The sequence below is a fragment of the Mus musculus genome, chromosome 3 (assembly GCF_000001635.26).
Source record: "Mus musculus strain C57BL/6J chromosome 3, GRCm38.p6 C57BL/6J".
Taxonomy (NCBI): Eukaryota; Metazoa; Chordata; class Mammalia; order Rodentia; family Muridae; genus Mus; species Mus musculus.
In genome coordinates, this window is record NC_000069.6 from 130,379,765 (window position 1) to 130,396,690 (window position 16,926).

At 41.4% G+C, this 16,926-nt stretch overlaps 1 protein-coding gene across 33 annotated transcripts in view; it reads left to right on the forward strand.

Annotated features, from left to right (window-relative positions):
• Window positions 1-16,926, forward strand: part of Col25a1 (collagen, type XXV, alpha 1) — a 419,527-nt gene that overhangs the window by 199,407 nt on the left and 203,194 nt on the right. For all 33 annotated transcript variants that reach the window (XM_006502276.4, XM_006502286.4, XM_006502269.4 and 30 more), the window contains exons 3-4: window positions 7,111-7,155; window positions 9,170-9,177. In XM_006502276.4, coding sequence (XP_006502339.1) covers window positions 7,111-7,155; window positions 9,170-9,177 — 53 coding nt within the window. The remainder of the gene's footprint in view (window positions 1-7,110; window positions 7,156-9,169; window positions 9,178-16,926) is intronic.

Sequence of the window (16,926 nt, forward strand, 5' to 3'; positions counted from 1 at the left end):
TCCCAGAAATCACACTTCTAAGATATACATGTTTATAAGAGGTAAAAAAAAATTTATGAAGTATAAATAAAGCCATGTGGAAATGTCTTCTTAGAGTACCGAGAAAGATTTCTTAAGCTTCATTTTGAAACATTGATAGGAGAGGAGAGGAGATATATACATATATGTATGTATGTATATGTGTATATGTGCATATATGTATACATATGTATATATGTATATATATGTAAAATAGGGAATATATATAATAGGGGTCAGATTAGACAAGTTTGGTAAATTCATGAAATGGGAGTGTCTGGCTGCCTCCAGCAATCTCAAAGCACGTGAAGACACCGAGACATCTCTAGACTCACATCTAGCAGCACACTCCCAGTGCCCATGAGGAGTGTTCAAATCATATTAGTCTTGTGGTCTTAAGGCTTCTTTTTGTTTTGTTTTGTGGGCCAGTGTCTTAGTTAAGGTTTCTTTTTATTTTGTTTTGTTTTTTTAAGACAGGGTTTCTCTGTGTAGCCCTGGCTGTCCTGGAACTCCCTCTGTAGACCAGGCTGGCCTTGAACTCAGAAATCCACTTGCCTCTGCCTCCTGAGTGCTGAAATTAAAGGCGTGCGCCACCACTGCCCGGCTTAGTTAAGGTTTCTGTTGCTGTGATGAAACACCATGGCCAAAATCAACTTGGAGGAGAAAAGACTGATTTGGCTTAGACTTCCTTACCACTGTTGATCATATAAGGAAGTAAGAACAGGAACTCAAACAGGTACAGGGAGGCAGGAGCAGATGCAGAGGCCATGGAGGGGTATTACTTACTATAGCTTGCTCAGCCTGCTTTCTTATTGAACACCAGCCTAGTGATGTCACCATTAACAATGGACTACACCCTCCCACATCAATCATGGTTTAAGAAAATGCCCTGCAGGCTTGCCCAGAGCCAGATCTTATGAAAGCAGGCCAGTCAGAAAACTGACTTGTTCTCAGGGGCTTTGCTGTGAAAGTCACGAGCTGGGTCTGTCCACAGCTGAGTGTCTACTAGCTGGCTTAAAAAGCATTAGCTCACGGCTGTCTTTTAAAAGCCAATTTCTGTCTTGTCTCTGTCTATTATAGTTTTGCAAAGACTGTAAGATCTTCCCAAGGCCTGACTTGTATTCATTGTCCCAAATCTACTAGTCCTGAAGAATAATTGGTCTTTGTTGTCTCCCCTTTGTTTATTTGCCTCCTTCCTCATTTCATGAAGTCCCTGCTTGGAGATTTCCCTGGCTTTGTCTCTGTCTCTTCTCATTCATATTCTTGAAACCAGTTCCTTTAGCAGAGACTTGTCCTTCTGTCAATAGAAGTCACTGAAAACTCTCTTGCAAGGCCCTCACCAAACTCAGTAAATAAGCATCCTTTTCCAGGGTCTGTCTTTGTTCTTCCATCTCCTGCTTAGCTGGCTTGTCATTTCTCCATGTGGAATGGAAATGGCTACTAGTCTTTAAAACTATTTCAATCAAAACAAATGAACGGGAGTCAGTTTCTTGAATATGTGTTGTTTGTTACAATGAAAAGCACGATATGAGTTAATTTAGTAATTCAAGAAATCTACAAGATTGCTACTTTATTATCACTTTCCAGTCTTGACATTTTTTTACTTAAGAATTTCATACCTGGGCTGGAGAGATGGCTCAGCAGTTAAGAGTACTGACTGCTTTTCCAGAGGTCCTGAGTTCAAATCCCAGCAACCACATGGTGGCTCACAACCATCTGCAATGGGGTCTGATGCCCTCTTCTGGTGTGTCTGAAGAGAGCAATGGTGAATACATAAAATATAAAAAAAAAACTTTAAAAAATAATTTCATACCTTCCTACAGTGAAATATGATCGTATCTAAAACCCATTTTTGCTCCAACTCCCTGAGTATCCCCGATCATGTCCTTCTCAATGGGGCATTTAAAAACATTAGCCCATTAAGTCCAGTTAGTATAAGTACATGGGTATGAGCCTATAAGTACATGGGTATGAGCCACCTGCAGGAGCGTGAGAAATACGCGTATCAGTTGCCACATCTCCAATAAAGAATGATTCTTTCTCCCAGAACCTATCTGTAGCTGGTAGCTTCTCAGTAAGGGTGGGGTCTGGGCATTGTCTGCCCCACCTTGTTCCCTCTGTGCTAGATTTGGTCTGACTTGAGCCTGTGTAGGTCTTGTGCTGGCAACCACAGTTGCGGAAGGTTCATTATTTCAGCATGTCAGGCCCAGAACACAGCATTTCATTTACTCTACCTCACCCTCTGGTTCTTAAAATTTCTCCATTTCTTCTTTCACAACGTTCCCCCAAGCATTGGTGATACTAGAGTTCATATAAACCTCCCAGTTTTAGGGCTAAACAGTCAGTTTCTTAGTGACTTCTGTTCACTGCAAAAAGATGCTTACCTGACCAAAGTTGAGAGCAGGCAATGTCTGTGGGTATAAACATACATATTTAGAAGGTATTTTGGTGGCACAGGGATTCAGCAAAATAACAATAGCAGATCCTACCGCAGTGCCTAAGCCTTCAGCCTTAGGAGTTCCGAGTCATGGGCTTCTGATCAGAATTATAGTACTAGGTACAGACCTCTTCTCCTGTGTGGCATGTCTCAGATCCAATCAGAAAGTGGTTAATTAACCCATAATTAGTGTGTCACTATAGTATCAGTTGACACAGTTAATATTGTAGCACGCAAGGTCCAGCGCTGGGTAAGACCATTGATGTCATCTTCTCCCAACCGGCTGCTCAGCACCTTCCAGTATGGTGAAAGCCCAGCAGGGAGCAAGTTTCCTGCTCAGTTAAAGATGGATGTCTCTGAATCCAAAACCTGTGATATGTCTCCAGCAGTCGGGTCTTACCTTGTAGTTCTTGTGGGTGACCAACAGCAATGTCTATAGCCTGTGTTGTGTTGGAGACCTCTGGGGCTTCCTGACAAATTACTCACAGAGAGCTTTCCCACACCCAGATTCTTAACCTCTCACTGCATCAAAACTGAACACCAAATCGCGAGCAACATGACCTCAACATGAGATGTGATACCCAGAAATTTCTAGAAGGAAACGTAGGGAGCAAACATCAGGTTGTAGGCATGGGTCAGAAGTGTTCTGAATAAGATTCCAATAGTAAAGAAAGTAAGACCCAACAGCTGGCCAAGGAGATCTTGGGAAACCAAAATGCTGTGAGCAGCAAACGAAGTAGTGAAATGAACAGACAGGCAGGTAGTCTGCAGGACTCATCTGACACGGTCAGTCTCTAAAATACACAAAGACTAAAAAAAAAAAAAAAAAAAAAAAAAAACCAAAGGAAACAGTAAGACAATAATCCAATTTAGAGATGGGCTATTTAACTAAAAAACAAAACAAAACAAAACAAAAAAAAGGTTTCAAAGAAGAAATACAAATGGCTAAGGCTAACACTTTAGAGAGTGTTCAATCTCATTAACCAAAAGTGAGATGATGCAGATTAAAACTTTTCAGCATTCTGCCTCCACTCCAGCAGCAATGGCCATCATCGTGAACACAAATAACACCAGATGCTGGTGTGGATGTTGGGAAAGAGGAACTGTTTGGTACGAGTGTGACCCACGGCAGCCACTTTGGAAATCACTCTGGAGTCTCTCAAAAGCTAGAGATGGAGCTAGCCAATGACCCAACTGTGCCATCCTGAGCAAATGCACAAGAGTCTGTATATCCTACACTAGAGACACGTGTACGTGCACAGTTGTTACTGTTCTGGTCACACAGCAGCTAGCAACACAGCCAACCTAGACTCTCATCAATAGATGAATGTGGCACATTTACAGAGTGAACTATGGCTCAACCATGAAGAAAAAGGAAATCATGAAATTTGTAGGGAGGTGGGTGGAATTGGGTGGGGGTGTGTGTGTGGGGGGGGAGATAGTGAAGTAAGTCAGGCCCAGAAAGACAAATGCTGTGTGTCCCCTCTCATTTATAGATCCTACTGCCAAATATTTTATTTTGTGTATTTAACTTGGAGCAGGAGTTGAGACCAGGAATCTAGAGAAGGGCCTGTTTTGAGTTTTGTTGTTGTTTGTTTGTTTATTTGTTTGTTGGTTTGTTTTTGAGGGGGTGTAGATGTTAAGGGAGGAAGCTAGTTGACTCCAGGAAAAATGACAGTAGGGTGGTGGAAATGGGACAGAAGGGCTTAGACAGGGAAGGGTGTGGGATACAGGAACATAAAGGACAGGGCTAACCCCAAAGGAAGTGGGCACAAAAACCCAATGTGCTCATGTCTCTGTAGTAGAATGTGAAGGCGATGCAATCTTTTTCCAGTTGTGGAATGATCGAATGCATGCAAGAAGGAAGCAGATGGGCAGTAGTGAGTGCTAACACATTATGTTAGCACTCGGTGGAAGTGGGGCTAAGGGGAGAAGAGGGTAAGGTAAGGGGTGGGTTAGCTAAAACTAGGGATGGATGAAGAAGATGTATGGAAACCTGGTTATTAGGCTAATTTCGAAATAAAAAAAATTAACATTAACAACAAAAGAGTTTGAACAGAATTACCCTGCATGGGTGGACAAAGTCACTATCTTTTATCAACTCTTCTCTCTGTCTCTCTGTCTCTCTGTCTCTCTGTCTCTCTGTCTCTCTCTAAGGGTTTCTCTATGTAACCTGGTTATCCTGAAACTAGATCTATATAGACCAGGATGGCCTTGAACTCACAGAGAGTTCTGAGATTAAAAGTGTGTGCTATCTCCCCAAGTCTTGTCATCTCTTACCAGGGGTTTTGATGAGAAGAGAGGTTTCTCATCCATTCATCTCTTCCATTTTGTTTTTCATGTTTGGTTTTGATCCTAAATTTAGAGGCAAGGCCCAGAGTTCTCATCTGTACCTCGAACTTCTTTAAACTTTGGCTCACTCTTTGTCAGCAAGATACCTAGACATGGCTGAGGAGGACTTTGTGCAGTTCATTGGCTCACTAACGTTATGTTGGAAGTGACTCCCTATAGATGTCTGCTTCCAGTTGTCATTATAATTTACTCTTCTTCAAGCCAGTGTTTTTTTCTAGGTTTAACATATTTAAACTCTCATCTTAAAACTTAGTTTGGCCTCACCATCTCTCAAGTATTGTGATATTCTTCAAAAGCCCTGTTACCTTCAATGTATGCCATCTTGCAAATGCCTTCTGCCCCACAGTTTCTGTGGCATTTGATTGGTTTCTGGATTTGTGATTGAATATTCGAGAAAGACATGTTCAGAAATAGTGTCACTCTGCTTTGGGGGTTTCTCCAGAAGGTAGTACTGCTTCATTCTTATCCCTTTTCTTTCAAGGCTATTTTTTTTTTAATTTATTTTAGATTCTCTTTAAAATACTTAGTAAAACTATTGTTTTAACTTCATGTTTTAACTTCAACTTTAACTACTGTTTTAAGGGAACATCTTCATGGAGAAAAGAAAATAAGTTAATTCCCAGTGAATCAATAATTGTTATTTATTTGTAAGTGAACAACAGTTCGTCAGGATGCCTCTGGTATCTCTGATGGTGTCTCCATCCCTGTGAATATTCATATGTCTCTTCTGTGAATTTAAATGTGTATTTTTTCTTGTTTGTCAGTTGAAACTTACTCAATTTCTAGAGCTCCTAAGTTCCCTGCATATATATATATTTTTTTTTCTTCTTCTTCTTCTTCTTTTCAAAGGTGGTTTCTAAAGTTAACCATGTCTATCACAAGTGAGCTTGCTCGGTTTCCTTGGTTTAGTGATTTTATACTACAAATGTCCGATTTCTAATCTTAAAGGAGAGTTACAAATATCGGAATATTGATTGCATGATTTGGGGCAAGTCTATAAGTTTGTATTTTCCTATATAGTAGGGCCCCACCACGTATATTTACTTATTTAATTCTGTCCTGATCTTTGAAAATGCCTTGAGTGTGCATAGGATTCTCTCTTTGTTCCAAGATACAGAAAGAAATCCAAAAGCCTACTGACACTTTGGGTTTTGCTTATAAAGCTGGGTCTCCTAACATCTTCAACTGATATCATTGCTTATTTATTTATTTATTTATTTATACCCTGCTATCAACAAAGATGGTCATACCTCTCCTGTTTGAGGCTGGGGGGAAGCTGGGTGGGCCACCAGTGTTCCCACAGCTTATGGTGGTGTTTATTTGTAGCTGATAACTCTGACTCGTGGTGACAGTCGGCCGTGTCCCTGGAACTTTCCAGAGTTTAGAAGTCATCAGCTCCACTCAGCAGTTCATGCCTCAGCAGCAGGCAGCTCTGTGTTTTCCTTGGCGTTTTCTCCCAGCAAGACTTAGAAGCCCTCAGTACTTATTGTGGGCTGATTGCTCTCTTCCATTCACTTGAGCCATAATTCACTGGAAGCTATTTTCACCCAAGGAAATGCAGACAGAAGCTGTGTAATTGAGAACAATGTCTTCAAGTGCAAATGGCTAGAATTTGATGCAGTGAGTCTGATGTCCTTATAGGCAACTCACTGAAGTAAAAGGGTGTTTGATTTCTTTTTCTTTTTTTTTTTCCTTTTTTTTTTTTTGACTCATGAATGGCATCATCATTAAGGCTAACTGTTCATTAAGTGATAATGATCTTGTCTCTGTAGAAAAAAAAAACAGACTTAAAATTATGACCATGAATTTATCCGAGTGACAATCACTGAATTCCATTATATTCACATTTAACAGAAATAATCTAAGCTGTATTCTTCTTTGTGTATGTTTTTAGTTGATTGCTATCCAAATACATTCAGAAAAATCATGTTGAACCTGACTGAAGACAAACAATAGTTATATAGATTTGTTTCTTATAATTTGAGGCCTTCAGAAAATAAATAAGGCGTTTCAACTGCTGGCTTAGCAAATCTGTTCTGTATTGATGGTATATCAATGAGATGAACAGAAATCCTGACTCTTAAGTATGTTTGATAGATAGTTGTTCCAACCAGCTTTGGGGGTGAGATGGAATAGAGCTTGGCTTTGCTGAAGCAGGAGAGTAGCAATCTTCATCAACAACATCTGGTCCCTTTCTTGGAGCTGGTGGTGAAAAACAGTGAACAGAGTCTTAGGAATTGTGTAGCAACCCTTATACAACTGGAAAACATGAAATATGCTACAAAGCATCTTTTATATTTCAGGTCCTCCAGGGAAACGAGGGAAGAGAGGCCGAAGAGGAGAATCTGGTGAGTGTCTGCCTTGTGCTACTCAAGTTCTGGTGTAGTAGTTATGTTTATTCCCATTAATTAATAGTGATAGTTGCCTATTGGAAGGTGTGTGCAAGTTTGATACTTTTATTATATACGTTGAATTTAAGGGCAAATCCTTATTACAACAAACACTTAAGAAAGGAGCATTGGGAAATATTGTTCATTAGGGTTTAACAATACCCCCAGCTCCCGGGTTTTAGCTGCTTGTTGATCAAGGCCAACCCTTCTGTCCTGCATTCCGTAGTGCAGTTCGCATCCATATGTGGTATAGCAACATCACTCTGGGTCCTCTCTGGGGTGGCCAGCATGTGGGTATTTATCTGTCTCAGCACACTCACAAAAACATTTTGGAAAGCTGTTATTTTAATGAACTGACACACTGTGTCATACTGCTTGCTGTGCAGTTCTTAACGGGCTGTGGGAGGGGCTCCTGGTACAGCCTCAGAGCTTCAGTGGTGAGAGTGGCATCATTGATCAGTCTGGGGTTTCCACATTGTCACTGAGGAAGTGATGGGTCAGCCGACTCCAAGCCAGGGCTATTGCAATCCTTTGTCCTGGCTCCCACTCCAAGTTTGTGGGAGTTCCTATAGGGAAAGTGAAATAGCAAAGGCCAAATGAAGATACGTTTGTAACCACGATATAGCAATAAGAGAGGTAGGTTACTATTTTTACTCTTGGAAGTCTGAGATTTCAAAAGGGCTGATAATCCAGAAGGCTTCTTAAGAGAGCATCAGTTCTTTTCATGGTGACTTCGGCATGCTCTAAAATGGGACCTCCCACTATCTAATGGTAGAACTTACCAATAGTTAAGACAATCACTGGCCAAGTGTTGAAGTAGTAGAACCCCAGCTTGTCCTGCTGTGGACAGAATTTAGGACATCTCATTTTCCCTTGCCCTTTCAAAATAGATGGCAAAGTCAAAGGAATTGTGAAAATTCACCAACTGGGGAGGATGGTTGCTGAGTGCTTAGTGTTCTCAAGGGCTGTCCATCAGCCTCTCTGCATGTAGATGGCTGGAAACTTGGGTGGGTATCCCTTCATAAAGGACAGAGTTCACAATAGAGGCTTTTCTCATGTTCTTTAAAAACAGAGTGTTTAGGTTAGCATGTGGGGTAATCGGGCTCATTATCACATCTTTATGCATATGTGTTTAGGATCATTATTCACATTTGCCCCCCACCCCCGACTACCTGCCCCACCCTGCCCCGTGCTTCCTCCTCCAATTGGTCCCCTCTCTCCCCACCCCCAAGAAGTTTTGAGAGAAAAGAAATGACAAAATATTGTTGCCAGATAATCACCAAAATGATCTTTTGTCAAAAGAAAGAAATTAAGAAGGAAGAAGAAACATGTGTGCTTATGTAAAGTCCTATAGAGATAAACCCACCTCCCCACTGCCTGGTTACATAGAAGGTGGCGTTTGGAGCATATGGTATATAAAATACAGGGATGGTCTCGGTTTCTGCCTGTGTTCTGCTTTAAAGAAAACCATAGAGACACTAGGACTGAGCTCTTATGCATTGGCAGAAACGGTGAAGGTAGGACATTCTTCAAGGAACAAATGTTAGGCCTTGCTGATTCAAGTGTTTATCAAGCTCAGCTCTCTGCAATGATCCATCAAAAGCAACCGAGATTCTCCTGACTCGAATGCTACATAGGCCTGTATGTGTTACACAGTTTTCTTTCAGGTTCATGGACCTCTCAGCTTCGCCTGAACAGGCTTTGGAGAACCTGAAAGTTTGTCCAAATTCTGTGACAATTTGGCTATAAATTCATTTGTTTTGTCATCTCAAAGGTCTATGATTTAAAGAAATCTCTGGGTTCCAAGTCTCCTCTGTGTTCTTAGAATTGTGATGATGATGATGATGGTGGTGGTGGTGGTGGTGGTGGTGGTGGTAATTTATCTGTGAGTTAATTTTAACATTCATAGTCACTAATTTCTCTTTCTTTCTCTTTTTCATCTCTCCCCTCACTGCCCGCTCCTGCCACACAGGTCCTCCTGTAAGTACTATCTGATGATTTTGGCTCTTTACATTAATCAGTATCTATATATGTTAAAACCTTATAAAAACCAAAAATATGGATGAAAGTTCATATAGGAGAAGGTGACTAACCTTTTATAAATGTTTAAATGTGGAAAGTTCTTCCTTTATTGCACAATTAGGTGTCATGTGCTATACTAGAATTCAGTGATGGCGGCAGGCTTTATTTTTTTATGCTGTCACACACTGATTACTCCCCCGAGACTTTGGGATAACATAGGAAGTTTCTGGCTTTGAGACTGTTTCCTGGAATTCTGAGGTTTCTTTTTCGAGCAAGTCTCCAATGTATCTCACACTTCTCTCTTCGTGCATTTAAACTTGTATCTGAGCTATTTGGATTTGCCGGTCCAGGTCCGCCAAATGTGGATGGCAACATGATCATGGAATTGATACCCCCTGTGTGTCGCACTAAGGCCAGTCCTCTCTCCATAGGCAGAGCTCCCTTTGAAGTCTGCTGGAGCCTTGCCTGCACTAGGAGCCCAAGGCAGGGCCCTTGGAGAGTTTGTGCTCCTGTCTTTCCTTGAGTAGTTCATAGCTGCAGCGTTCCAGTCTGCTTTGCACTCCCAGGAATAGATTATCTTGTCAGCTCTGAGCTCGATGCGTTTTTGAGTAATATCCTGGATATCTGCTGTCTGACCCCAGTGTTTATAGTATGCACCCGCCCTTTTCAGTAGCAATGGTCATTAGCCTTGAGCTAGTTTCCCATCCCAGATAGCCAGTTTGCTGCAGGTTTTGCACATTCTCCATTGCCTGGTTTCTCTGAGGCCAGCATAGTCCAGGGAGAGGGATTAGCACAGGCTTGTTGACTTGATCAGAGGAAGCTTTGGCTTCAAAATACCTTCCGCCGTCTTCCTGCCACGTTCAAGGATGGGTCGTGAATCATGCTTGTAGTGATCTTGCCTCTGTGACTGACTTATCTGCTCTTGCCTAACATTAGGCGGACAGCACGCCCAGGATCAAGAAGCTTTTGCTCCCTGCTTTCATATTTAAGTGTCTGTCTTTAAAACTCAAAGCAAAACATGGCTGCCCCAGAGGAAAGGCTCAAGGTTACAAGGGGAGTACCGAGTATTCTATTCAAGGCATCTCTCTGTACAATTTGTATTTGCCACACAGTCTAAGAAATTAATTCTTATGTCTGCACGACAGTGACCTTCACGACGCAAGGATTTCCTGAGTCATTAAAACAACAAGTAGACATATTACCTATGTTTTCAAGCTATCTCTTAGCCCAGATTTTCTGCTAAGAGATTGTGTGTGCCTTATTGTATATAAAGGAAAAAAAAAAAGACCAGATTAAGCCTCAACTAACTGTTGTATAATAGTCTAGGCTCTTTGTCCATAAAATTCCATTTTTGTTCATAGCAGCCCCTTACAAGCTCCATTTCCAACGATGAAAGTAACATTTGTAGAGGTTAATTCCATAAGGTGACACAGCTAATGGCTTGTGACGTTAAAATCCAGTTAAGAGACATTCTGACTTTAGGTAATTTCAGCTTTTTTACTTTCTTCTTTATGAATTCTAAGTGTGTTATAACACGTACCGCTGTTATACAAGTTAGGCAGCCCATGGTTAAATCGCATCCCCTGGCGTAAACAATCATGCACAAATAAAAGCTTGGTCATTCGATGTAAAATGGCCACCTTGTAAAGCAAGCATGGCCCCCACTCTGCCTTGACTTCATTTCAAACACGTTGTGATGAGGATAACAAATCACATCAGAGAGATGCTGTGGTTGTACGTTTTCATGCCAAGGAGAAGGTAATGCAGAGTGTTTCCATGAAGAGCAGATAAGAAGCCAGTTGTAAGAGTTTAAGTGAGAGATGTCTCCCCTGGGCTCAGGCATTTAAACACTTGTGCCCCGGTTGGTGGCGCTCCTTGAGGGGTTAGGAGGTCCAGCCTTGGTGGAGGGAGCCCGAATGCTGCTGTTTGCTGCCATGCATCCTGCCATCACAAACTCTTCCAAAGTAAACCTCTTCCACAAACTACTTTGGGCCATGGTGTTTTATCACAGCAACTGAGAAGTAACTGCTGCTCTAGTGGTTGCAAGAAAGGGAAGAAAATATGTAGACTATATAGCTGGTTTTTTTATACAATGGAGCTACACCTTGTTACTTATGCTGTGCCTGGGGTTCTTTGGGTAAAATTATCTCATAATGAAATCCTGTTGAGCCTCCCATCCAGGATTTTTAAGAGGTATGTGACTCCTTCTAATTTTGTTTTAGAATAGGTAGCTTTATATGCAGTTTCTATGGCATTGCTTTATAGCTTAGTAAATACAAATGAATGACACATTGTTATGATTAGATAAACTTACTAACACTGTATCTATAGACACTATCCAATCATTGGCAAATTTAATGTCTGGTGATCTTATTTTTCTATTTTAAGCATCGTTTTTTATTTTATATATAGCTTTTCTTTTCATTCTTTTTCATCAACTGAAGTGTGACAGTTCATGCGAACCTATTTTTAGGTTTTATTCCCTACTTCGGGTCATTAAAATACGCTCAGCTATCTCCATGAGTAAGAAACCAGTTCCTATGCAGATACTAAGGTGTGTTACTATTTTAGCCACAAGTGCCTTTGCCTTCATTCTGTATTTATCTTGTAGTTATTACATGTACTTATTACACAGGTAGTGTGATAAGTTGATAACCTTGTTTCTGCTGGGCAACCATTGGCACAAAACCTATAGTGAGGTCATTTTCCAGAAGTCTTTCTTGCTGACCTCCTGAGATGCTGTGCCTCTTATGGACAGGGTTCTGTGGTATAGCCTGGCAGCCTGTTGGGCATCTTCTCCTTCAGAAGTACTCAGTATAAAGGACAGCAGTGGGTACACTGCAGTGATCCACAAAATAGTGCCTGGCCCAGGGGAGGTTGACATAGCTCATTGTCTCTTGTTCTTGCTAAAACTCACCTGTTCCTTGTTACTGCCTTGCAGTAATCTTCTCAGGATTAAAAGAACAAAATTTAAAAAAACATACTTAATGATAAATTTTATCAACTTTCCACTTAAATCTTTATTTAATATATTTTGGGAAACTTGGATGTATCACACTAGAATGTGTGGATATACATAATTACATGCTTCAGAGAAGATTCTATATTTTTGTGTATTGAAGTCATTTATAGTTTAAAACTTGAAATGCGGCCTGAATTAGATCTCACATACCAATTTACTCTACAGTAAGCTGTTAAGCCTTAAACCATTTTCACAGAAAAACATTTATAAACAGCTGAAATGGAGCAGGCTGTGATTATAAATGTCTGATTTTATGATTATGAATCTGTCTACCTTTATTCTCACGAAGGTAATGTGCTTTGGAATCTATCCCTACTAAACTCTTTGTGGATGGCTTAGGCATCTAGCTCTGATATTACAACTGTATTCACTCAAGGGATGTGCCTGACCATTGTGTTTACTAACTATGAAATGATACTTTCTGTTTTGGACAGCTTGTGTGTGTATGCGTGTCGACCTAAATGCTCGTGAACAGAGGTCAGAGGTTGACATGAGATATCTTCTTCAGTTGAAATTCACCTTGGATTTTGTGACAGGGTTGCCTACTGCACCCGGTGCTCACCAATTTGACTAGGTTAGCTGGCCATTGAGCTACCCATCTGTCCCCACTCCCTGCCAAGCGTGATGGTTATCTCACCCTCAGGCCTGACTTTTCTGTGTGTGTTGGGGAATCTAAACTCTGATCTTTGCAGCTGAACCATCTCTCTAGCCCCTGCTTTGTGTATTTAAAATACAAATACACACACACACTTTGATATAAATTTGGAAAATAACTTCAGGATTTTAAAAGGAGCAGATGTCCCCCCTTTGTTTTATAGTCTATCCTTCTGTCCAAAAGGAAGTTCAATTCAAGTATTCACAGGTCAGAGAATCAAGCAGGTCTAATATCTGTAGCCAGAGGAAGAGCCAGGAGACCCGTGGTGACTGGCTTTTTCACTTGTATGGGTCCACCAAGTCCAATAATTACGCATGACTGACAGAGATATGATGTTTTTGTTGGTAGCTCGAACCCTCAGAGGTGTGAAATCTGATGCTCTTGCACAGCCTGTCTTGTTCCATCCACCTTCAGCAATTGTCAACTCGGTTTGAACATTAGAATCTTGTTGACAGACGAGCAAAGCAGACTGAGCCAAGCTAAGCTTGCCGTGCTGGTTCTGTGCTGGATGAATTAGGGGAAGAAATCTCCACAGAACTGTAAGATGCTAAACTCTGACATCTTTCCTTCATAATGAAGAAACAACTTGGGATTTTTCACCCAAAAGCAATTCTTTTCCAGACACAAGTACACGGGATAGCAACCACTTGTGTTTTGCCATCTCGTGTATCAATTCCCCTGTTGCCTCTGTGACCAAGACTGACCCAACCCATTTTACAAAGGAAGAAATTAGGGGATCGGCCTGTCAGGTAATTTGTCCTAGAGTGTATATATCAATTAAGAGGCAGAAGTAGAACTTAAACCCAGGCTTATCTCTCTTCAAAGCTCATTTCCCTCCATGTTTCCCAAGGATATTGGCCAAGTTGGGTTTTCTCGTCCCTGCCTTCTGTGTAGGAAGCATCATCATTGTGTCTCTGCCTTTGTGTGTCTGCCAATCATGCTACGTTCTCTGGAGTTATCTGTGAGCCTTGACACTTCCGTATATTCCTTGCTATTGCCATTTGGTTAATGTAAACTTACATATGATGTAAATAGCCTCAGGTGGAAGAACCGCCCCCTCCCCCCCCCCCCCAAAAAGGTAAGCTTTTCCTCTTCCATCAAGGAAATTAGGAAAATACATTTATTACGTTTTCCAGAAAATGTTCTTCTCTGTCTTTAACCATCCTGGTTAATTTAAAAAATATTGTGTCTCTTTAAGACTTTGAGTGTACATTTGAGTATGTAGGGTATTAGTCTCTTTTCCTGATGCTGTGACACCAAGTCTGACAAAAGCAACTTACCAGTGTGATGGCTTATTTCAGCTCTTGGTTGATGGGTGCAGTTCGTCATTGCAGGGGAAGTCACGGCAGTAGGAGCTTTAGCCGTATTGCATCTGCAGTTAGGAAGCAGAGACATTGGTGTGTCTTTACACTTCAATTAAGGCAATCCAGATTAATACTACCACCCCCCCCTCGCATGCTTGGTCCGCAGCCCACACCCCATGCAAGTCTAGATCCTTTCAAAATGACAGTGACCTAGCCATCACCTTGAGTGACTGTTCTTCCTCTAATACTCTTGATGATTGAAGGTAAAACCATTTATCCTGAAGGTATCAGCACCAAATATCTAGATAGCTGGATAACAACCATAACATTCATTGCAGCAATCCAAAGGAACACGAACCTGGACAGTTTGTGTTTAAAAGCTTCTTATGGGTAGAGTTAGAAGAATGGCAACAGGCTGCCATGCTAGGTGGCTTATTTTGTGCCTCAGTTAGGGTTTCTGTTGCTGATATAAAACACCATGACCCAAATCAACTTGGAGAGGAAAGGGATTCTTTTATCTTATAACTTTTAGTCCATAGTCCAGGAAAATCAAGACAGGAACTCAAGGTAGAAACCTGGAGGCAGGAACTGATGCAGAGACTATGAAGGATGCTGCTTACTGGCTTTCTCCTCAATATCAAGAAACCTACTTTAGAATTAAGTGTGCTTGCAAAGCAGCCCAGACATATTTTGGATGTAATATTTTAATTTAATTTAATTTTTTACTTATTCATCATACATCCCACTCACTGTCTCTTCCCAGTCACCCTTCCCACATGCTTTCCTCCTTCTCCTCTGAGTGGCTGCTCCACCCCACCCCAGAGCCCCAGGTATCCCTCTACCCTGGCACTTCAGGTCTCTACAAGGCTAGGCACTTCCTCTCCTATTGAGGCCAGACAAGGCAGCCCAACTAGAACATATCCCACATACAGTCATCAGCTGTTGGTACAGCTCCTGCTCCAGTTGTTCAGAACCTACATGAAGACCAAGCTGCTCACAGCATTGGGGATATGGAACCTAAAGAGGCCACCTCCTGTAGCCAGGCAGGAGCAATAGAGATACCCAGTGGAGCAAAAGAGATACTAACCCACCCACAAAACTTTCAACCCAAAATGTATCCTGTCTACAAGAAATTGATGTAACCGGTTTTTAAGACTGAATTGATGATTTGTGTAATTGCCATTCTCCCATGAGTGGTTACGCATTAATAATACCCAGAAGCGCACACACACACACACACACACACACACACACACACACACACACACTCATTAAGGGCATCTCGGGGCCTTCATTCTCCAAAGCAGCTACTGAAAACTGTTGTGCTTGCCCTGCACAAAGACTGACACAGGCCCTGTTTCTGATTTCATGGACTCAAGGAAACACCTACCACCACTACCACACACATTTGACCAAAGTTAACCAAACGCAGTATTAATATTTTCCATGGGGCTCTAATCTGGAAATACTCTTCTTTCGTTAAATTAACTTCAATTTTCTCCCCGGGTAGAATTAAGACAAAATTTCAGAGTATGAATTCTGGTGTTCTGGGTTTCTTAAATGTTCATTACAAAATTATTAATGATTTTTAACACGCATTTATTTTCACAAATCTTCTGCTTGTTTTGTACTTGTTCATGTCTCAAAGCTACTCACTATGCGTGTACTTCAAACTTTTGTTTCTGAGCAGAAAAGTTACTGTTAAAAAATGCTTTCTTCCTGGTCAAAGTGAGAAAGAAAAGGATGTAGGATTTAGAGGCAGGAGAGATGCTATAAGATTGTTAGTAACAAGCTCAACTGTTTATTTAAAAGATCGTGTAGAGATTCATTTATCAAGACTGCCCTGAGCGTCCAGGCTGTGGCTTTCCCTCTGTGGTGTAATGGCAAGCAAGACATGGCATTGTCTTCAGGGACCTTAGAATCTGGTAGAGAACAAAACCCAAACAGTGGTGTGATGGGGAAAGAGATGTGTTCATGATGTACCTAGGTGCATTGAAAGAATAGCAGGGGAGGAAATGGCCCAGCTTTGAGTACAGAGGGGAGCCAGTGCATCTCTAGATCTGGGCAAGGTGAGTGTCTTCAAAATGGCTGCTTTTAAAGAATTTAACTTTTAAAAGTCTTTGAGGTACAATGAAGAATGGTTAACATCTTTGGAAAAAGAAAAATCCCCATGTGTATTAACTCACGTATCTTGGACCCAATGATAAGATGAGAAAGACTGAGGATACAGACCTGAGAATGGAGAGACCACAGAGGACCTGGTATGTCAAGCTAAGTCAGTTTCTAAATGTGTGCCATCTCCGGAGGACTTAGGCTGAGGAGGCCTGCCTGGAGGAATGTTTTAGATGAGCGCCCTTGCAGAGGACTTAAGAGAGGAGAAATGGGAAGAAAGAGATGTTTAGGATAGTTATTTCTGTGAGAAATAAAACAGTACATGAGAGGATCTGGGGAACTGTAGAGAATGTGGCAGGCTTAGGTTGTGTAGCCAGGGTAGACATGCTTGGCTGTGTGGCTGGAATGAGTAGTGAAGAGGAGGGAGAAGCAATGTAGACCCCCAGGTATGACTCTGGGGAATACTGTGCAAGTTACTGGGGTAGAATAGAGAAGAAAGGTCTGAGTCAGAGCATGTGTTAGGCTTTGTTGTTGTGACCGGTATAACAGGGACTAATTAGGAATTGCTAATTTTGGTGTTTTCAGTGGTTTGACTTTCCTAGAAGGATAGGTAT